Raw genomic sequence first — 19285 nt, 5'->3', positions numbered from 1 at the left:
GCTTAGTTTTAGTGCGGTTTGTTCATTCAGACCTGATTCTGGAGTGAGATTTGAGACTTAACACACAAATCTGTCTCTGTTATCTGAGATCTTGCATTAATGAAGCAAAAGTGCTAATAAATTGTAACAACATTGTTAAATTACAATGCTGCAGAAGAGCCAACATTGCAAACATAATGCAATGTCTGGACCTAACACAAAGTACTTTGGGATGTTGGTGCCATATCTCGGTTCAGTCCAGTATAAAGTGCCCCTGTGTTGTAGGAAACCGGTACCTGTGAAGTGATTCCAAAAGTTCCCTGTGAAGTGATTCCAAAAGTTTCCCACAGAGAAGCAGAACAATCTTGTTTCCAGCGCTACCTTCATACAGCAAATTGTTATGCACTAGCTCTCGTAAAATATCAGAGGGGGAATAGGAAAGAAAGTTGAATACAAAAAAAACAGAAAATCAATAGTAATGGGCCATTCTTATGCTTCATCAACAGTGTTTATAAAAAAAATAAAAATAAACTGCAACTGCCAGTATGTTGTATTTCCATCTAGCCTACTTCATGGATAACTGATGATCCTCATGACTCCTGCGTACTCCAGTCAATTCCGTTGTGCTCCATCTAGCGAGAAAAAGCAAGATGTAGAAATGTTCCCTATCATGAGTTCGACTTTCAACTAACATTTCAATGGTTCTAAAGCTCTGATTAGTTCAGACTGCAGTAGAATTTGCAACTTTTGGAGAATTCCTGAGGTACTAAGGGCCTCCAAAAATTATTTTCTAAAAGGAAAGAAAATAACCAAAAGGAAGAAACAAGTGGTGATATACTCACGGTGAAGTTCTTTTTTAATTCTTCGCTTAAGGGTAAAGAAAAGTTTGAAATGTGCGAGCAGCGGTATACTGTTAGCAAACATCCCGGTGCGGCAATGCTGCTGATTATGTAAATGTATGCATCATGCTTTCCTCTCAATAACAAAAAATAAAAGCGGTGCAAAAACAGCAGTTAAGAAAGCGTGGATATGTTTGCATGAGCTCTGCAATTCGGCACTCCAGTCAGGTCAAGTCACATTTATTCATATAGAACTTTATGCAATGGATTGCATGCAGCTTTACACTATTAAACGTGCAAATCGGCTTCAGTGTGTCTATCAATTAGAATTAGAATTCAGTACTTTAAAGCAGTTCTCTAGTTTTTGTTTTTACTCATTGACGTCTGATCTTGACGGACTTCCACATCATAAAAGGCGCAGCCTCAAAGCCACACCTACCTATTGCGTAATCGCCACGGATCAGTGGTAGTTCAAAGGTGTTTATCAGCCACATTGAACCTTGAACCTGAAGCTGTTTTCAAAGGGGTCCTATTTTGCGCCTTTTTACAAGATGTAAAATAAGTCTCTGGTGTCCCCAGAGTGGGTGTGAGAAGTTTTAGCTCAAAATACCCCACAGATAATTTTTTGGGGTGTTGCTGTCACTTTTGGACCGGACACTCTTGTAAAAGAGGTTCTTAAAGGAACACTCCACTTTTTTAGAAAATAGGCTCATTTTACAAGTCCCCTAGAGTTAAATAGTTGAGTTTTACCGTTTTTGAATCCATTCAGCCGATCTTTGTATCTGGCGGTAGCACTTTTAGCATAGCTTAGCATGCATCATTGATTCTGATCAGTCCATTAGCATCTCATTCAAAAAATGACCAAAGACACTTTCAATATTTTTCCTATTTAAAACTTGACTCTTCTACAGTTACATCGTGTGCTAAGACAAACTGAAAATGAAAAGTTGCTATTTTCTACACCTATATGGCTAGGAACTACTTTCTCATTCCTGCGTAATAGTCGCGGATCTTCGCGGCCGTACCATGGCTGCAGCGGCGCACACCCATGCACTGAAAATGTCAGAAACTGTTCAGCCTTTTATGTTCAAACCAGAGTCGGACAATGATAGAGAGACTCAACAAGAAGTGACAACATGTCGAATGCAACAGGACATTTCTGAATGGTTAGATATCTGTCATGATAATCTATAAATCGCTTGTGTGGGAACTGTTGTCCGATGCCTTCAGAGCCAGAGAGTATATGCTGCACGGAGATAGAACAGGGATAGTTTAGTTTAATTACGGTTACAACTTATGTTGTCATCTTACTTTGACATGCTATTGCATTTGTGTTACGTACTGTTTTGCAATAAATGCGAAAAAGACGGATGCAACCGCTTGAGCAGACTCCTAAATGTGCTACAACAATTCTTCCTCTTCTCTAAAGCAGCCCAACATGGCCTCACCCCCTTTGTTGCATGTTCCTGGGGGCAGGGTTTATGTGCATTTTAGGGTTTGTGTTGTCTCCAACCCAGGAAGAAGCTCATTGTAGTCCCTACCAGCCGTTTGTTTTAGTCCAATTTCTGTAAAAGCAAATATCTTCCTTTGCATTGAACTTTGAGCTTCGTAACTTTGCAGATGTTGCTTATGCTCAAATAGCAACATTACACACTAACTAAAGTTAAAAAAAGTGAAATCATAATCAAGGAACCCCTTTAAACTCCCGAAACAAACTCCAAACGAACATCTTTGACCTGATTTTGTTAGAAATGACGTCCCGCAAGTTTGTTCTTCCATTCCGTTTGACTTAAATCAGTGCTCGAGGATCTGCCCAGTCTTTCCAAAGGCTTTCTTGCTAGTGCTCGGACGCAGACCAGGAAATTACTGCTCTCCTTTTCACATAAACGGCGGCACTGAAGATTGATCAGGCTGTCTTCTCAAGAATGGAGCCTCAAGTGTAATGATTGTAACCTTTTAAATGAAAGTTAAATATGGAGGAGTGTCAGATCCTTTTTGCCACTGTAGTAGCACACACTAAAGCTTTGTCCACTATAAAGCAGCATTTGCAATGAGAGCAATTTGTAGTGACAAAGCAATATGAAGCTATTTGTTTTTAAAATGGCAGACACATCAGAAGAAGCTGGGGCGGGTCAAGCATCTCAGGCATATTGAGTAGAAACTAACATTTATCTGCTATGATGCCTCTTGTTATGGCATGTCTGGTTGCCCTGACCCTTTCATATGGATTCCTGAACGATTCCAAATTGAAAGCAATCCGGCTTAACTTGCAAGTGTCACTTTTAAGTGAACCACAATTTGTGTCCTGCAAGCATGCATTAAAGGGTTAGTTCACCCAAAAATGAAATTTCTTCCATTAATGACTCACCCCAATGTTGTCCCACACCCGTAAGACCTCGGAACACGGAACACAGTTTAAGATATTTTAGATTTAGTCCGAGGGCTTTCAGTCCTTTGAATGTAAGTCTGTGCACACTTTGCTGTCCACGTCCAGAAAGGTAATGAAAACATCATCAAAGTAGTCCATATGTGACACAATTTGGTTACTTAGACTCTTTTGAAGCGTCGACAATACATTTTGGTCCAAAAATAACAAACTAAGCTTATGAAGCATCGTCTTCTCTTCCAGTTATGTTGGAATCCGCGTTCACGAGGCCACAGTGACGCTGCAGACGTAAGACGCTGTGACGTGTTATCTGGTGCGACCAAAATGTATTGTCGACGCTTCAAAAGAGTCTAACTAACCAAATGATGTCACATATGGACTACTTTGATGATGTTTTCATTACCTTTCTGGACGTGGACAGCAAAGTGTGCACAGACTTGCATTCAAAAGACTGAAAGCCCTCGGACTAAATCTAAAATATCTTAAACTGTGTTCCGAGGATCAACGGAGGTCTTACGGGTTTGGAACAACATTGGGGTGAGTCATTAATGGAAGAAATTTCATTTTTGGGTGAACTAACCCTTTTAGTTTTCTTAAACTACAGTGGTATACAATAGATGATGTGTAAAATAACAAAATTGTTTCAAACTATAAAATACAAAAATCGATAAGCCTTAAGCTCAAAGATTTATCAACATATGAAAACTGTAAACATGAGTTCACTGACGTACTAGATACTGTTTAGAATTTCCTAACACTTTACAGACTGTTTATCATATTGCAATATGTGTAGCACATTTTTTCACTTCATTATTGGTGCAAACGTAATTCTAATAATACATTTATGTTATGGATGGGGCTGATTAATATCATATAAGAGTAAGCTAATTAGCAAAGTGGCTCAAACTGCTGTTCAGCTCTTTCAGCTCAAGTGGGTCAATGCCCAACGTACTGTTGTTGGATCAGCTGAATCAACTCTTTCTGGATTGTCTTTCCTCTAAAAGCATTATTAGTTCATTAATTTATTATATAACTTCCTTATATTTTAATATACAAGTTAAAATATAACTTATTTAATTTGTTTACATCAACATAGTTTAATTAAAATTGTTTAAAGGGGACCTATTATGCTTTCTTTTAGTTTGTAATATAGCTGTTTGTGCATTTAAGCGATCTGCAAAGTTACAAAGCACAAAGTCCATGCCAAAGGGAGTGAATCTCTCCAACAGAAAACACCGGCTTTAAATGCCATTATTTTTGCAACGTTACCATGTCAAAACATCATTTACGAGGACATTTTAAACACCGTTTCTCAGCATTATAACCACAACCTTTTGTTGCAAAGGTGGCTTGGGTCGATCAGCTTGTTCTTCTTGGCTGTCATTATCGAACTCGGGGCTCGAACTGATACAGCTAAACTGATAGCACAGTTAGTGGAGTTACAGTAGCATTTACAGCACCTCATGAAGACTCCAGACCTGATAGTCGGCAGTTATGGTAATGGGGCGTTGTGTTTCCAACATACAATCTAAGCGGTAGACCAATTACAACAGGCTTGGGCTGACTGACTGGGCTTTTTCAGAAGGTGGGTTTTAAGTGTTCATACAGAGGGGGAAAACAGGTGCTGCAACAGTGTAAATGAAAACGTTTTTTTTAAACATTAAATCGTTTAAATGTATTCTAGTACAGTGATTCATAACCCTGTTAAAACCCCCAACTCTGCACATTTTATAACGATAATTATCGTGATATAATTTTCCTCTGTAAAATTATTACAAGAGTTCGATAAATGTTCGATATAATGTTTATGGACCAAAAGCAGAACGAAACAGCGCTACTCGTTTTGAACCGCGCCACACACAGACCATTTATAGTGTTTACTTGCTCATCGGTCTCGGTTGTGCGATCTCTAAACAACGCTGTGAGATCCAGTGAGAAGCGCTTGAATTCAGCGAAGAACACAAATGTCTTGTTGATTTAAGCTAGTTTAAAGCCAGATGAAACGGTGCGAACAAACAGGACAAAACGCTGTGCGCAATAGTACAGTCAGAAGGCTTTTCAATCAACAAATCACCATCATTTACCATGGATTCATTGAATTAACACTAACTGCACCATGGCAGAAATGTGGGATATACATATCGAATTTTATTATATTAATGTAAATATGTATTTAAGGAGTAACTGAATATAGTTACAGTATTTTTTTGTGGTTACGCTATAGCGTTTGTGCATTTACTAAATGTATTTAGGCTACTGTTTTTCATACAAATACCATAGAACCCATATAGTTGCATTTTACCACGTTATTGAGGTGCTATAAACATGGTTTTAACTGTGCTTATCATGATCTACTATGGAAGACCAATGGTTCATTTTAATAAAACTCAAACAGTCAGAATATTAAAATTGTACCATATAAAAATGAGGTTATGATTTTTTACAAATGTTACTGTTTTTGTTAATGAACAAAAATTCACATCTGCATCCTAACTCAAGTTACTGTCTGATGTGCATTTCTAAGAGACAAAACATGTAATATTATTAATATTGCAGTCTGATCTGCCAACTGTTTAGAAGATATGCATCATCATGTTTCATGATTTGAAACCATATCACCCGTTAGAACATGCTGAAACTAAGACATTTATTTTTGTATTTATAGAAAAGAAGATCCAAGGCACTTCTTCCAGTTCAGTTAAAAGTTCAAAAGCTTATAAAGAGAGAGATAGATAAATCGTAATACTAACAATAATCATAATCATTTAAATTATAGTTAAATAGTTAAATCTAATTCTTCATTCAACCCCGGAAAAATAGTAGCTTTTAACTGAAGCCTAAAGGCTTCCCTTTGTTAAAGGCTTTGTAATCACCCTTTCTAATAGATCCATTTACAGTTTCCAAACCAATAATTTAATTTTAAGTGGGTGGATTAGAATCATGAACAGATGCATAATGTGCTGTCATAGGGTAATCTTTGTTTCTTGTACGAATTGCATTTTTGTGATCCCATTATCTTGCAGTTTATGCTTAGTCTGGCCCACATAGAAACAATTATATATGGCATTAAAGCCTATAAATTACACACACACTCTCTTACAATTAACAAAGGATCTAATTGAATACACTTTCTTTGTGCACAATCTTCTTCTCTTCTATAAATACAAGTTTGAAACCCAACCAAAGAGCCCCATCTGGGATTACTAAACAAAGCTCCTTCCAGCCAGCTGCGCTCCAAGATGTTTTCCTTGATAAATAAATGTATCATTTTTACAAAACATTTTTACTGTGATAATTTTTTTTTGCCATATCGCCCAGTGCTAATCAAACGCACCTGATTCAACTCATAAGCTCGTTAGTAGAGACTTCAAGACCTGAAATTGTTGTGTCAGAAATAGAAACATCCTAACTGTGTACAGTTGGGTATCCAGGACCAGGGTTTGGAACAAGCCTGCAGCACTCGTGTTAAAGACTGAAGCCGACGCGCCTCCATCGGCCTTCAGGTGGTTGGTCCCAGTACCCCAACCCCTCCGTGTGTTCTAATGGACGCGAGACAAACTAAACAATCAAATTACACTTCATACATTTTTTTTTCCAAAGTTGGTTTCTGACATTTTAGGCAGTTTTTATCACAATGATTTCATTTAAAGTGTTTGTGTTATTAAATAAGTTTAGTTTTAGTGAGTTATTTGATGCTATAAAAACAGGGGGTGTGACGGTGTCATGATTGACAGCTGAGATTGACGGCTTCTCTGAGTGAAGTTGTCACTGAGGCACCAACTGACTTTTTTCGGGAGGAGATTGGAGCTTTAGCTTTCATTTCTACATTTCCATAACCGTTTATTTCACACCGACATAATGAATTGTTCTGCATCTGCGAGACTGTAGGCGGGCTTTTGATATTGCGGCTCTACTTCCTGCTTCACTGCGCAGACTCGGCCCCAAATCTGCACAAGATATCAGCGCCATATTCGGATCTCGGACCACTTTTCTTCAGCGGAAGAGAATGAAGTTGCGTCGTCCATATTTTTTTACGGCCTATGGTTTGAAACCACTCTTCTTGTAAAAACCCCTATACAAAATTATGAACCTGTAACTGAACATAATAGTGGCCCTTTCATTCTCTTAAAGCAAACACTTTTTATTATCATTGATGAAATAAAAAAAAACAATCAACAAGCTTTTTTTGTCATTTCATTGATAAGATTAACAGCAAATACTCCCATGCTTTGCATCTTGAAAGTGTCATTTAGGTATAGGGTTGCAAAGTTTCCAGAAACTCCCCAGGATTTTTGGAAACTTTATAGTCAAGTTTTCAGCCCCTTTGCAACCCTATTTAGGTAGTTAAATCTGCAGAAAGAAAAATTGAAATCAGTGTTGTATATAATACATTCTTTCCATTATGGCATATTATGTCCTTTTAGTTTTCCATATTATCTCTGTTTAGATTTTTCATACAGGCACAAGAACTAGGGAAAAAAATGTGGAGCAAAAAATAGCCTAGGTCAGCAGTGAATTCTACGTCATTTTTGTGGTAGCCATATTTGTTATATAAAATAGCATTTTGTTCTATTGTAGTTGCTTTTAGTTTGAATGTAGTGCTTCTGCAGCCTCTGCAGTGACCTTTAGCTGTCAGATGTCTTTATTTACTGTCTCAGGGGTGAGAGTTGCTAAAATTATCTTTTTTGAGTGGGGGAAAAAAAATTAAGAAAATCCTAAAATCAGCTCTGAAATCGTGTACACAACACTTTATACAGCTTGAGAATGTGAAACAGTCACAGGAGAGCTCATCATTTCAATCAGTTATCTGTCAATAATTCCAAATGTATTCTAGCAGTATAGAGTTTGTATAGTTAAATATATGTACACTCATAAAATTGAAAAATCCTCATAAAAATGAGCTCCAGGTGACAGTTATTGCCCCTTAATAAAAAACATTTTTAAGAATTCAAATCAAGTGTGAAGCAGCCTAGACAAACCGTTTCAGGCCTGATTTGATATGAGCACAAATGAGAGGTATGTGAGCTCTGAACATGTCTCCTGTTTCTCTGGCTGGAGGCTTGAAGAGATTGCTAGAAGATTACTCATTAAATACATGGAGCTGACTGCTTAAAAGCTTTTCACGGCTGTTTCTTTCTCTTTTTTGCCACACCACCCACATCCTTTCTTTCATTCTCCTCAGTTAAAGACTGTCTGAGAAGGTTCAGCTCACAGACTTCTCTCGTTCTCCATGTTAATCGCATCTCCAAACAAAGAGTTTAGCATGGTGTTAGCACACGTCCTGCTGAGCGCCCTTTCATAGTGTTATGATACCACATCATTTCAGATGATACAAATTCCAATGAAATTTCACCATGCTTGATAAAGATTTTCACTGTAAAAATGAATATGGTATAGAACACTCTCCTTTACTTAAAAATACAAAGTTCAGAAAATCATAATTTATATAAACTATTATATACTGATAATCTGTCTACATTCAAATTGTGGATACCAAATTGAGTTGTGGTACATGTCGTTACAGATACTGTAGAAAGGCTGTTATAATTACATTTTCTTTTTTATGTCGATTTAGTACTGAAGTGCCCGTGTGTTTGACACCCGCACTACTAATGTTGGGTAAGACTGCATCTCTTCAGTGTCTCTGAAGGTGACAGCAGGGACACAATGTGCCCAGAGCTTATTAGCCCACACACACACACACACACATTCGCTTTTGTCAGCTTCTACCACCGCACCTGCTAGCTGCTTGAGCGTATTCCCCCTCCGACCAATTTCAGAGCCGGTAAAAAAAAATAACCTGTGTTCACCTTGTCCCCAATGCACACATTTGACCCTCCATGCGGTCAAATTCACACTGAGAAAATGGCAGCAAAGCAAACACTTGTTAGATTTTATGTTATTAAAACAATACGGTCACTATGGCTTTGCTTTGCATTTGCTAGGGTGTTCTGGGCCTATGTCTGAAATCACCTGCTCTACACTTAAATAGGGCTTGGACAGACGTGTGTAGTGTTTTCCGAAACCATAGTGGACACTGAGTACATTCATTCAATCCCATAATACACCACAATAACGAGTATACGACCGATGTAAACTGAACAGCTAGCTGCTACAGAATACCTATGCACCGTGTCCATGAGCATCACACTTCTCGCCAGAAGATACACACAGTGTCCTCATTTTCATTAACTTTTTAACTTGCGCCCATGTATCTTTTCAGCAGTTCGTATCACCCACCAGGTCAAATTTAGAGAAGTAATATCACACCTCTCCTCAACACACAATTTGAGGTAGAATTCATGTCCACAGCAAATGTAGTGCAGGTTCAATTTGTAAACAACAGTGCTATTTTGGTCCAAATGCATTTATGATGTTGTCTGGCTATCACCAGACCAAGCTCAATCGTTTAAGATTAAACATAAGTCTGGGGAGTCTGCTCTGTATTTTCTACTGCACAAGAGGCGTGATCAACGGGCATAGTTCAAATGACTCTGTACTCAATTGGATAGTTCGTCAACCAATCAGACCACAAGAGGCGTGATCAACGAGCATAGTTCAAATGACTCGCTTCTCTATCCGTCATCGTGTTAAACCCGCCAATAGCGCGTCAGGTGGATAAGACGGTTTGTGATTGGTCCCCGCAAATTTGTAACTGAAACAGGATAGAAAAATTTAAAGGTTTCCAGCCTGAGCTGCAGGGCGAAATCAAATCGCCAGCAGATCGGCCTGGGTTTACCCAGTCTATCTATGATGACCAAAAATGCTGTTTAGATAGGAAACCCACTTGATTCAAACGCTGAGAGATCTATGATGGCAACCACCTTGATTAGATTTTTTTGACCATGCCAAAAAATGCAGTCTAAGTAGGCAGCTCATTTGGTTTTGAAACACATCCTATGTGCTGTTCTATAAGTGAAACTTGTGAAATGTCGGCTTTAACAATTTGAGGTAGAATTCATGTCCACAGCAAAAGTGGTGCAGGTTTAATTTGTAAGAGCCTAGAAGCATCCGATAATAGAGGAGTCATGAAGATAACGTGAGTCATGTGATTTCAACATGGCGGCCACTATGAGGGTGGACCACCCTTATGTAGGATTAAACCAATTTTTCTTATGTAGGCCTGGAATATTCACTTAATATGAGTGAAAATCATTTGAAATATTTTGGTCCAAATGGCTATTTATTCATTATGATAAAGTGAGTAGTATTTGGTTGGTCATGTTATTTCAAGTTGAAATTATTATATTAAGTGGTGTGAAAGAGAGCACTGATACCCCTTTTCCACCAAGGCAGTGCTAGAGCTAATTCAGAGCCAGAGCTAGTCCCAGTTCTTAGTTGGTTCGACTGAGGAGCCTTCTAAGAACCGGTTTGCTTTTCCACGGGCTGAGAGCCACAACAGAGCCATGTCTTACGTCACTGTATACGTCTCATCTTTCTCAGCAACGCTAGCGAGGCAGCGGCAATGTTGCCAAGTATGTGGTTTTGCCGCGGGCTGTTTTTTCATGTCCGCGGGATGAAGCGACCCCAATTATGTGATATTTAGCCCCGGGAATGCGAATTATAGTGCCAAAAAACACATATTTTACCCCCAAATGTTATTTTTACTGGGGAATCCCCCCCTGGAACGCGATTGGGCTTGTTTTGAGTAGCAATTGGGCGGGTTTGTTGTGAAAACCTGGCCACCCTGGGCAGCGGGAAACACACACACACCAGGCTTGTTCGAGATGCATCGTCACTGCGCAGACCGATCCACGTATGATATAAAAAAAAACGCATGAGTGAATCAAAAGCATAAGGAGTCATGTGCTCTCGCTGGACTTGTTATCATACGGCGATCGGTCTGCACAGCACCGCTGCGAACAAGCCTTCCATCAACAATGCAAACGTTGCGTTACTATTCATTCACATGGCTTTACGATCCGAAAAGGGGTATGAGTGACTTACGAATGACATAAAACTAGCACAGTGCCATTATACAAAAATGTTTGACAGATATTTGCAGAATGTTCAAATTGATTCAGAAATGGTATTAAATGCAATAATTAGGGTAAGGGGTTTAAGTAGTAATTTTAATAATAATAATAATTTTAGCATTTCAGATTTAAAAAAAAAAGTTTCAGAGGGAAATCTAATTTTCTGTCTTTGATTACTGACTCTGTTATCAGCTAATCATGTTGCCACAGAGGAAGAATGTATGTTGTGTGGGACGCTGCACATGTGTGTTAGCATGAAGTGAAAAGGGCTGGAATTGGGTGTATGCAATGGTGTGTTTGTACACATATGGTGTGTGGTGGGCCTGATTTTCTGCGCAATGGTCAGGTTGTTTTAATCAGTTCTCTCTTCCCCTCTACACACTCATGGGAACCACCCCAGACCGAGGTAACACAACAAATCAGCAGAAGCTGAAATCTGGCATGCTATTTGTGTGTGTGCATACAGTATTTGTGTTTGTTCTTTCACTCTTTGAGGGTCCTAATGAGTACATTTTCTGTGTCTTTCTATGTCAGAAACAGGTAGAAACCTGTTTTCACACCACTGTGGAGTCACCTTTGCTCATGCTCATAAAATGTGAACCAGTTTACTACAGAAATGACAAAATGCAGTGTGATCTTGTGATTTGGGAAGCCAAATCAGTGAATTACTGTGTGTTCAATATAGATGCATATCAGAGCGTAGTGAGCCGTTGACCTAGACCACATTTTTGAGCATTATAGGCACCATTATCACATGCTGTTAGGTATGCACCTATGATGATAAGAACTGCTGTTTAGATAGTCAACTCACTTGACTCGAACATTTGAACACACATATGATTATGAAAATGTAGATAACCCCTCGATTCAAATAGTCAAATGCATCTATGACGACCAAAATGCTGTTTAGGTAGAAACCCCATTTAATTTGAGCGTTTGCACATTCATATGATGGCCAAAAATGCTGTTTAGATAGGAAACCCACTTGAGTCAAACGTTGAGAGACATCTATGATGGCAACCACCTTGATTTGATTGTTTGACTATGCCAAAAAATGCAGTCTAAGTAGGCAGCTCACTTGGTTTTGAAACAGCCTGTCTTATGTGCTGTTCTATAAGTGACACTTATGAAATGTTGGCTTTAACAATCTTTACATGTTGTTTTCTCTTTTGCTTTTGTCTTGTATGACTCTGCATCACTTGCATGATTGTATTGTGCAGTGTCCGTGTTAGCATGCTAGTTCCCTCCGCTGCTCTGTTCAGACTCTGTGGAGCTCAGCTCTTAAACAGGACTCAAATGCGCTAAATGGTGCTCCACAAAAGCATTGCTAAATCTCTCACCTCTGTTTTTCTCTGGGCACCTACAGAAAATCTCTCAGGACAGGGAGAAGTTTGCCGACGAGGACAGCATTTTCTACACACTGGGGGAGTGTGGACTCATCTCTTTCTCTGACTACATTTTCCTCACAACCGTCCTCTCCAGTAAGTGTCTGAGTGAGTTACTTTGGAAAACCACTAGCCACAGTGGCTGGTGAGCAAAAAAGTTAATGTCAAGCCCTGCTGACACCTATAATGACATCAGTAAGTGAAAACTTTTGCTTAAATGCATAAAGATGGATCACAATAGAAGTATTCACTGGCGTATTTGTCACTTAGTAGTTAACTCCACGACTAGAAGTGTCCCATTATAGGGGGGCTACAAAGATAAAGTGAGTAGTATTTGGTTGGTTGTGATTTCAACATGGTGGCCACCATGAGGGTGGACCACCCTTATGTAGGATTAAACCGCTTTTATTAGGCCACTGATATGAGTGAAATCTTCACTGGATGTGAATGGAGATCATTCAAAATATGTTGGTCAAAATTACTTTAATACTTTATTTATTTAGTGTTGTAACAGCGTTTATAGGCTCAGGGAAGAAGCAGGCAGAAACTGGCAAACATTAAACGTAACTTTAATGACAAAATAAACAACAAAAATGTCCCAGGCCTGGGGCCTGTACCATGAAGGTAGTTGAACAAACTCAGGGTTACAGGATTGGTTTTGAGTTGACAAAACCAAACCGATGCAACCAAGCTTTATTGGTACTATGACGCAGCTCATCAACTTTCTCTGTCAACTCAGGCTTTGATCCTGAGTTTAGGATTTTAGCTGTGACATCAGTAATGAACAGCCAATCACACAATGTGGATCAGTGAAACTGACATCTACTTCTCGCGAGAGAAGCAGCGAAATTGATTTCTCTCTTCTGCATAATATTACATGATTGAAAATATTAAGAATTTAAACAAATGTACACAGGAAGAAGAAAAGAGCTGTCTATGAAAGCTGTCAACTTTAAGAAAAATCTTACTAAGTCAGTACAAGTAAAAGTTATAAAGTTAGTTTAGTTGATATATAGAGAGAATTGAACATTTAAACTCGCATGTAGTCATTTTTGTAGCTTTATTTATTGATTTTAAAGCTCATTTGTATGACCTTTATATACAGTAGGCTATTTATATTAATTTTAACTATGTGCCTATTAATGATTGATTAACTAAAATGATACATGTGTAAGTGATTAAGGGTATATAATTACTTAAATGATATCTAAGTCATACAAAATTATTATAATAATAAATAAGCATTGTTAAAAGCCAGATACTTTAGTCTTTTAAAACCATTTGCTATGTAGTAACCTTAAATTTGGAGTAGAAACGGGGGGAGTGACTTCATTGCATCAGAGGTGTGTCACTTTGCTCACAGCTGATTGGTCTAATTTCAGTTTGATCTCTTATCCAGAACATAACCTGCCCTGGAGCTTAGTTACTGTGGAGATGAACACAGCTAAAAGCCAAACCACTTTAATGGTACCTAAAACCCAGGATTGGCACAAACTAAGCTTAAACATATCTGGCTAGCCAGCTAAACCGGCTTCATGGTATAGGCCCCACGTCCTCTCTCGTCCTTCACTGTCGTCACTCCTCCTTTTATCCTTTCGGAGTTCCTCAGTGAGACTCGAGACCGGTGTGGTGTTCCCACGGCTATCTGCCCTACCCTGCTTGCCACAAGTATTAAGTGGAAAAATTACTGAAAATTATATTTTTAACCATTCAGAAATGCAGAGATGGCCATTATGTGTAAGTGAATGAACATGCTGTCATACCTTTGTGTTGAAAATCCTCTTGTTTCTTCCCTTTGCAGCTCCTCAGAGGAACTTTGAAATCGCCTTCAAGATGTTCGACTTGAATGGAGACGGAGAGGTCGACCTTGAGGAGTTTGAGCAAGTATGTGATCACAAAATACAGTTCAAATCCGACTTTTGTGCATATCCTATTGAAATCCGATCATATTAAGCAAGTGTGAACAGTGTGATTTTTACAAATTTGTCAAGCTACATTCATATGTAGTTTGAAATCCTTTTTGAATCACTTTTCTTGAAATTAGTTTTGGTCTGACCGCTCTGATCGGATTTTGCGTAGCTTTTCTGCCTTTGTCACTTTCTCAAGTCACATAAACTTGTTACACATTGTTGCACATGCTGAAAGTCGTTGCAGAAACAAGGTTGTGTTAGGAAGTAGGGCTGTCAAAATGGCTGAAAAACTACAGTCTAATTGTATACTTAAATATTACTAATTTTAGAAATATATTGAATTTAAAAGGCATAATTTCATTTAGCCTTTGGCTGGTCTCTTCGTTTAAAAACGAAGTGCAATGGAATGGGGGAAAAACAGTCGGGACATGTTTTTTTTTAGAAGTTGAACTTCTTTTAACATTACATGGCTTTCTAAACGTAACAACTCTTACATCATCATCATATCTTGTGCGCCACTGATAAGGCTACCCGACGCACACCTAAAATTCAAATGTACCGTTTTTGCATTTCAATGTGGATTTTTATTTTAAATTCGACGAATATTTGAAATTTTAATTTGACAGTCCTATTGCAATGTTGAGAGGAAAATTACAGTATACTGCTAATTGGCCTGGTCTACGCAACTTTTTTCATTTTGAGACCTGTGGAGAAAGCAGCAGGGAATAAAGCCACTCATGCCAGCCTCTTCTGCTTCTGCCGCTGCCTCATAGACGTCCCATCATCCAGTGGCTACTCAATATTCATTGACATGTTGTAAGACAACATCTGCATTGCAAACCCATCTAGTTGCGATACAGTGTCGACAGCCAGTCATTTAGATCAGATTCCAATTGGATACACAAATAATCAGATTTGGACTGACAGTATCAATCTAGCCAAAGACCTTTAAAAGTATAAATTAACACAATTAAAGGAAACATGCATTAGTGCACTCAAAATTTTATCTTTAGGGGTACAACAGGGTTACAACCGTAGGGGTGCATATAGTATTACTACTCCAAGGTACTAATATGTACCTTTTAGAGGTTGATAAGGTTGACAAAGTTGTTCCTTTAAGGGTACTGCCTCAGTGACAAGCTGTTGTACCCCTAAAGGTTTTTTTTGCACATTTTTCTGACAAGTGTGAGACCGTTTGTGTATTTTGTTTGCAGTTTTCAGCTGTTTTCGTTTGCCCCTCAGGCTACATTTGACTTTCATTTGCAAAGTCACTATGAGTCATTCACCTGGTAGTATCTGGGCCCGGTTGCATGAAAGCCCTTAAGTTAAAAAAAAACCTTAGTTACAAGGTTAAGGGTACCCTTAGTAAAACATGGGTTGCAAGGAAAAAACCCTAAGGGTCCACTTAAGGAATCTTTAGGCTGTTACTAAGTATTTCCCTTAAATGCTTAAGTTTTCCCTTAAGTTCTGTTATGCATTGTAACAAAGTCCTTAGTAACCATTTAGCTCTTAAAAAATTAAGGGATCAAAGTCATCTGCTGAACTCAAACGCGATGGATAATTGATGGATCATGTTAATTGAGAAAGAATGTACCGATGTGCATTTTTACCAATCAATTAAAATAAGCCTGTTGAAAGTATGACGTGACACGGTGTATATTGATTAAATAAACATTCAACACCAAAGTTTTAATCTTTTTTTCATTACTTCCACTGTGCACTTGAATTAATTATTTCCTGGCAGGCTTTCATCTTGTGCGCAAGAGTGACTGATTATAGTGGCAGGCTTGGATGTTTTTCCCCTGTCCTTAAAAAAAATGCTGTTTGTCCTCGGTCCAGTTTGGTTTAGATTTTTTTGTTTCCATTTCTGTGAAGACAGTTAGCACACGTGCCGAATGCACATTGAGAACTCGATTCGTCTAGGACACCGAACGCGCCATTCAGTGAATAATCACCAAATTGAAGTAGTGAACAAAGTGCCGTTGATGCGTGAGTACAATACAATAACAACGAGTTTGACATATATAATGTAATTTAATGGAAAACGATGCGAGTGGCGCGGCAGGATTTTGAACATCCTCCGGTCAGGTGTCGTTGCTGGACTCAACGACTGAGTCCAGACACGGACCGTGTCGTCCGTCAGACCGCCTTTAATATTCTCCATAACTCAAATATTGTAGTACAGCTGTATAGTTTAGTAAATGTCAAACTTGTTTAAAAGCCAGTGGTCCGTTATGTTCTGTTTATTGCGTGAGGTTTCATAACTATAGCAACCGCTTCTCCGTTGCCGTGTTTTGCCAGAAACTATCGCAAAAAGCTTAGTTTAAACACTTAGGTAAGGGTGACGGTTTAGGCGTTTGTTGCAACGCTCTTAAAGAAATCCCTTGCCTCAGGGATTTTCCCCCTTAGGGAGACAGCCACTTAAGAGGTTTCATGCAACCGGGCCCAGGTCATTCTCTTTCCCAAAGCATTCCGAATACATGCAGTACCCATTGGTAAATAGGGTTGGGAATCGAAAACCGATACTTGTTATAAAAAATAAAATTTAGATTCTGCTTATCATTTCCTATGTTCACATTTTAATGTGGTTTTAAAGCATTCAAGTGCAAGAAGACGTGAAAGAGAACTCAATTCTGCACCTTTTTTTTTAATTTCAGTGCTGGGCACATCCAGAACGCTGTCATTCCGAACAAAATCAGGCCAAAACGAACTTCTTTTGGGGTTTGTTTTGGGAGTTCTAAACAACTTGCCAAAGCAAACTTTCCATAAAAGAGGTAAACACCTTGGTGCGTGGCGATTACGTAATAGTAGATGCGTGCGGAGACTCCTTCTCAAAATCTTTTCTGGTTAATTTCCTCTGTTCAGTCCATTAAGGTCCTACATCCGCGAGTGGAAACATGAACTCACTGGAGATCCGCTTTATAGTTGAAAATGAAGTTGTACTTCTGATGTTTTTCATGTTTAATATGGTAAAGCTGCCTGATTTAAAGCAATCTATTGAATAAAGTGCTATATAAATAAACATGACTAGACTGCCGAATTGCAGAGCTCGTGCAAACATATTCATGTTGCTATGATCAGATGCTTTTCTTATTCTTTAAAAAAAAGATTGCCGTTTACTCAATTTTGTGGTGTTAATTTTGTTATTGAGAGGAAAGCGTGCAGCACATATTTACGTATTCATCTAACCATCGCTCTCAGCTGCGTGGGAGGCATCAGATGTTCGCTAACAGTATATCACTGTTTACATATTTTGAACTTTGTTTTACCTCTAAACAAAGAATAAGAAAGAACTTCGCCATGAGTATATGGATCTATAAACTAGATTAGTGTAGTTTATTAGTTAGTTGTTCTTTAGGCTGCTGATTTGTGTCCATGGTATTCAGCTGCAACAGAATGTTTTGCAAAAAGACAGAATAGGTTTGATATCTACATTTTTGACCTTTTTTTACCATATTGGAACGAAATCGATAAGCAAAATCATAATTGTAATCGGAATTGCTACAATTTAGACGATACCCAATCCTATTGGTAAACACTGTTTGTGCTCAACCGAGCAAATATACTTGCCACATCAAAGGGAATATATTTAATTCTCTTGTCTATGGATGGGGATCCTCAGTAATCAGTCCATGGATCTACATCTTAGATAAGCCAAGAGGGTGACATTTAAACCACAACAGATGCAATGGGTCAGATAATTGTATGTTGCCTGTTTGTCAGCCTGGGTTTCAAGAAGCGTAATTGGGAATGCTTAAAAAAAGGATCCAAAGAGATTTTCTTTTTCATGAAGTTGCTACACAAAATGCCATTATAATCAAGTGGAGCTCATTAACCTAAATGTAGGCTATTTAAATGTTGTCAATAAATTACACATTAATATAGAATGTGCAGTCACAGGTGAATGTTTATATTAGATATTCATTTTTAGGGAACAAATTCTTCTACCTTTCATAACCTCAATTACAGTCTTTAATATGCTACACTTACACTAAATTAAGGGAATATATCAGTCTAAAAATGCTTGATCTTTAGGAGCGTTTCAGCCCTCTTGAAATGATTGATTAAGCAGCAGTATTTATGCTGTCATTTATTGATGCTTATGTTTAGTTGCTGTCCCAGAACCTCACATACATCACTGCTAAACACCACGCTGTCCTTATTCCCAGAGAACCTCAGGAACTAAATACTCTTGATGTCCTAGACAATGTCCTAGTTCTTTCTGAACCTCCACCAGTCCCTGGACGCCTGAACATTTCCACCATCACCCTGGAAAGAGTCCTTGAATTCCTCCCAGTGCTCACCTTCATTGCTGTTTTCAGTTTTCTTTGGAGTTCAGTGTTCATCATTGAATGATATTTAATGAAAGAGAAGATATTCTTGTGTCTTCCTTCTCCTGATTCTTCTTCTTCTCCATATCTTTGTGGAGCATCCAGAGGAGGAGGAGGAGGAGGTCAGAAAAAGAAAGACTAGTAGTATAAGAATAAGGGTAAAAGGAGGGGAATTCTCTATGTCCTTGTGCTCATTCTCCCCTTTTCCTCCTCTTCCATCCTTCCTCCTCTTCCTTTTTCTCCTCCTTCCCCTTCTCCTTGTCCTTCTTCTCCTCCCCCCCCTCATTCTTGCCCCTGCTCCTCCTCACTCAGCCTTCTGCTCTTTTTCCCTTTTTCTTCTCCTCCTTGCCCTTCTCCTCCTCCTTGTCCTTTCTCTCCACCTCCTCCTTGCCCTTCTCCTCCTCCTTGTCTTTTCTATCTACCTCCTCCTTGCCCTTCTCCTCCTCCTTGTCCTTTCTCTCCATCTTCTCCTTGCCCTT

General features: G+C 38.7%; 1 protein-coding gene across 1 annotated transcript in view; it reads left to right on the top strand.

Moving 5' to 3' along the window:
- micu1 (mitochondrial calcium uptake 1) overlaps positions 1-19285 on the top strand; it is a 120799-nt gene that overhangs the window by 93459 nt on the left and 8055 nt on the right. Inside the window, exons 7-9 of the mRNA XM_079843565.1 lie at positions 12547-12661; positions 14367-14449; positions 18586-18796. Of these exons, the coding sequence (XP_079699691.1) occupies positions 12547-12661; positions 14367-14449; positions 18586-18796 (409 nt within the window). The remainder of the gene's footprint in view (positions 1-12546; positions 12662-14366; positions 14450-18585; positions 18797-19285) is intronic.

The sequence above is a fragment of the Gobio gobio genome, assembly GCF_949357685.1.
Source record: "Gobio gobio genome assembly, chromosome: 18".
Classification (NCBI taxonomy): Eukaryota; Metazoa; Chordata; class Actinopteri; order Cypriniformes; family Gobionidae; genus Gobio; species Gobio gobio.
The sequence above is the reverse complement of the archived record's forward strand: the minus strand, read 5'-3'. Positions and strand labels throughout refer to the sequence as shown.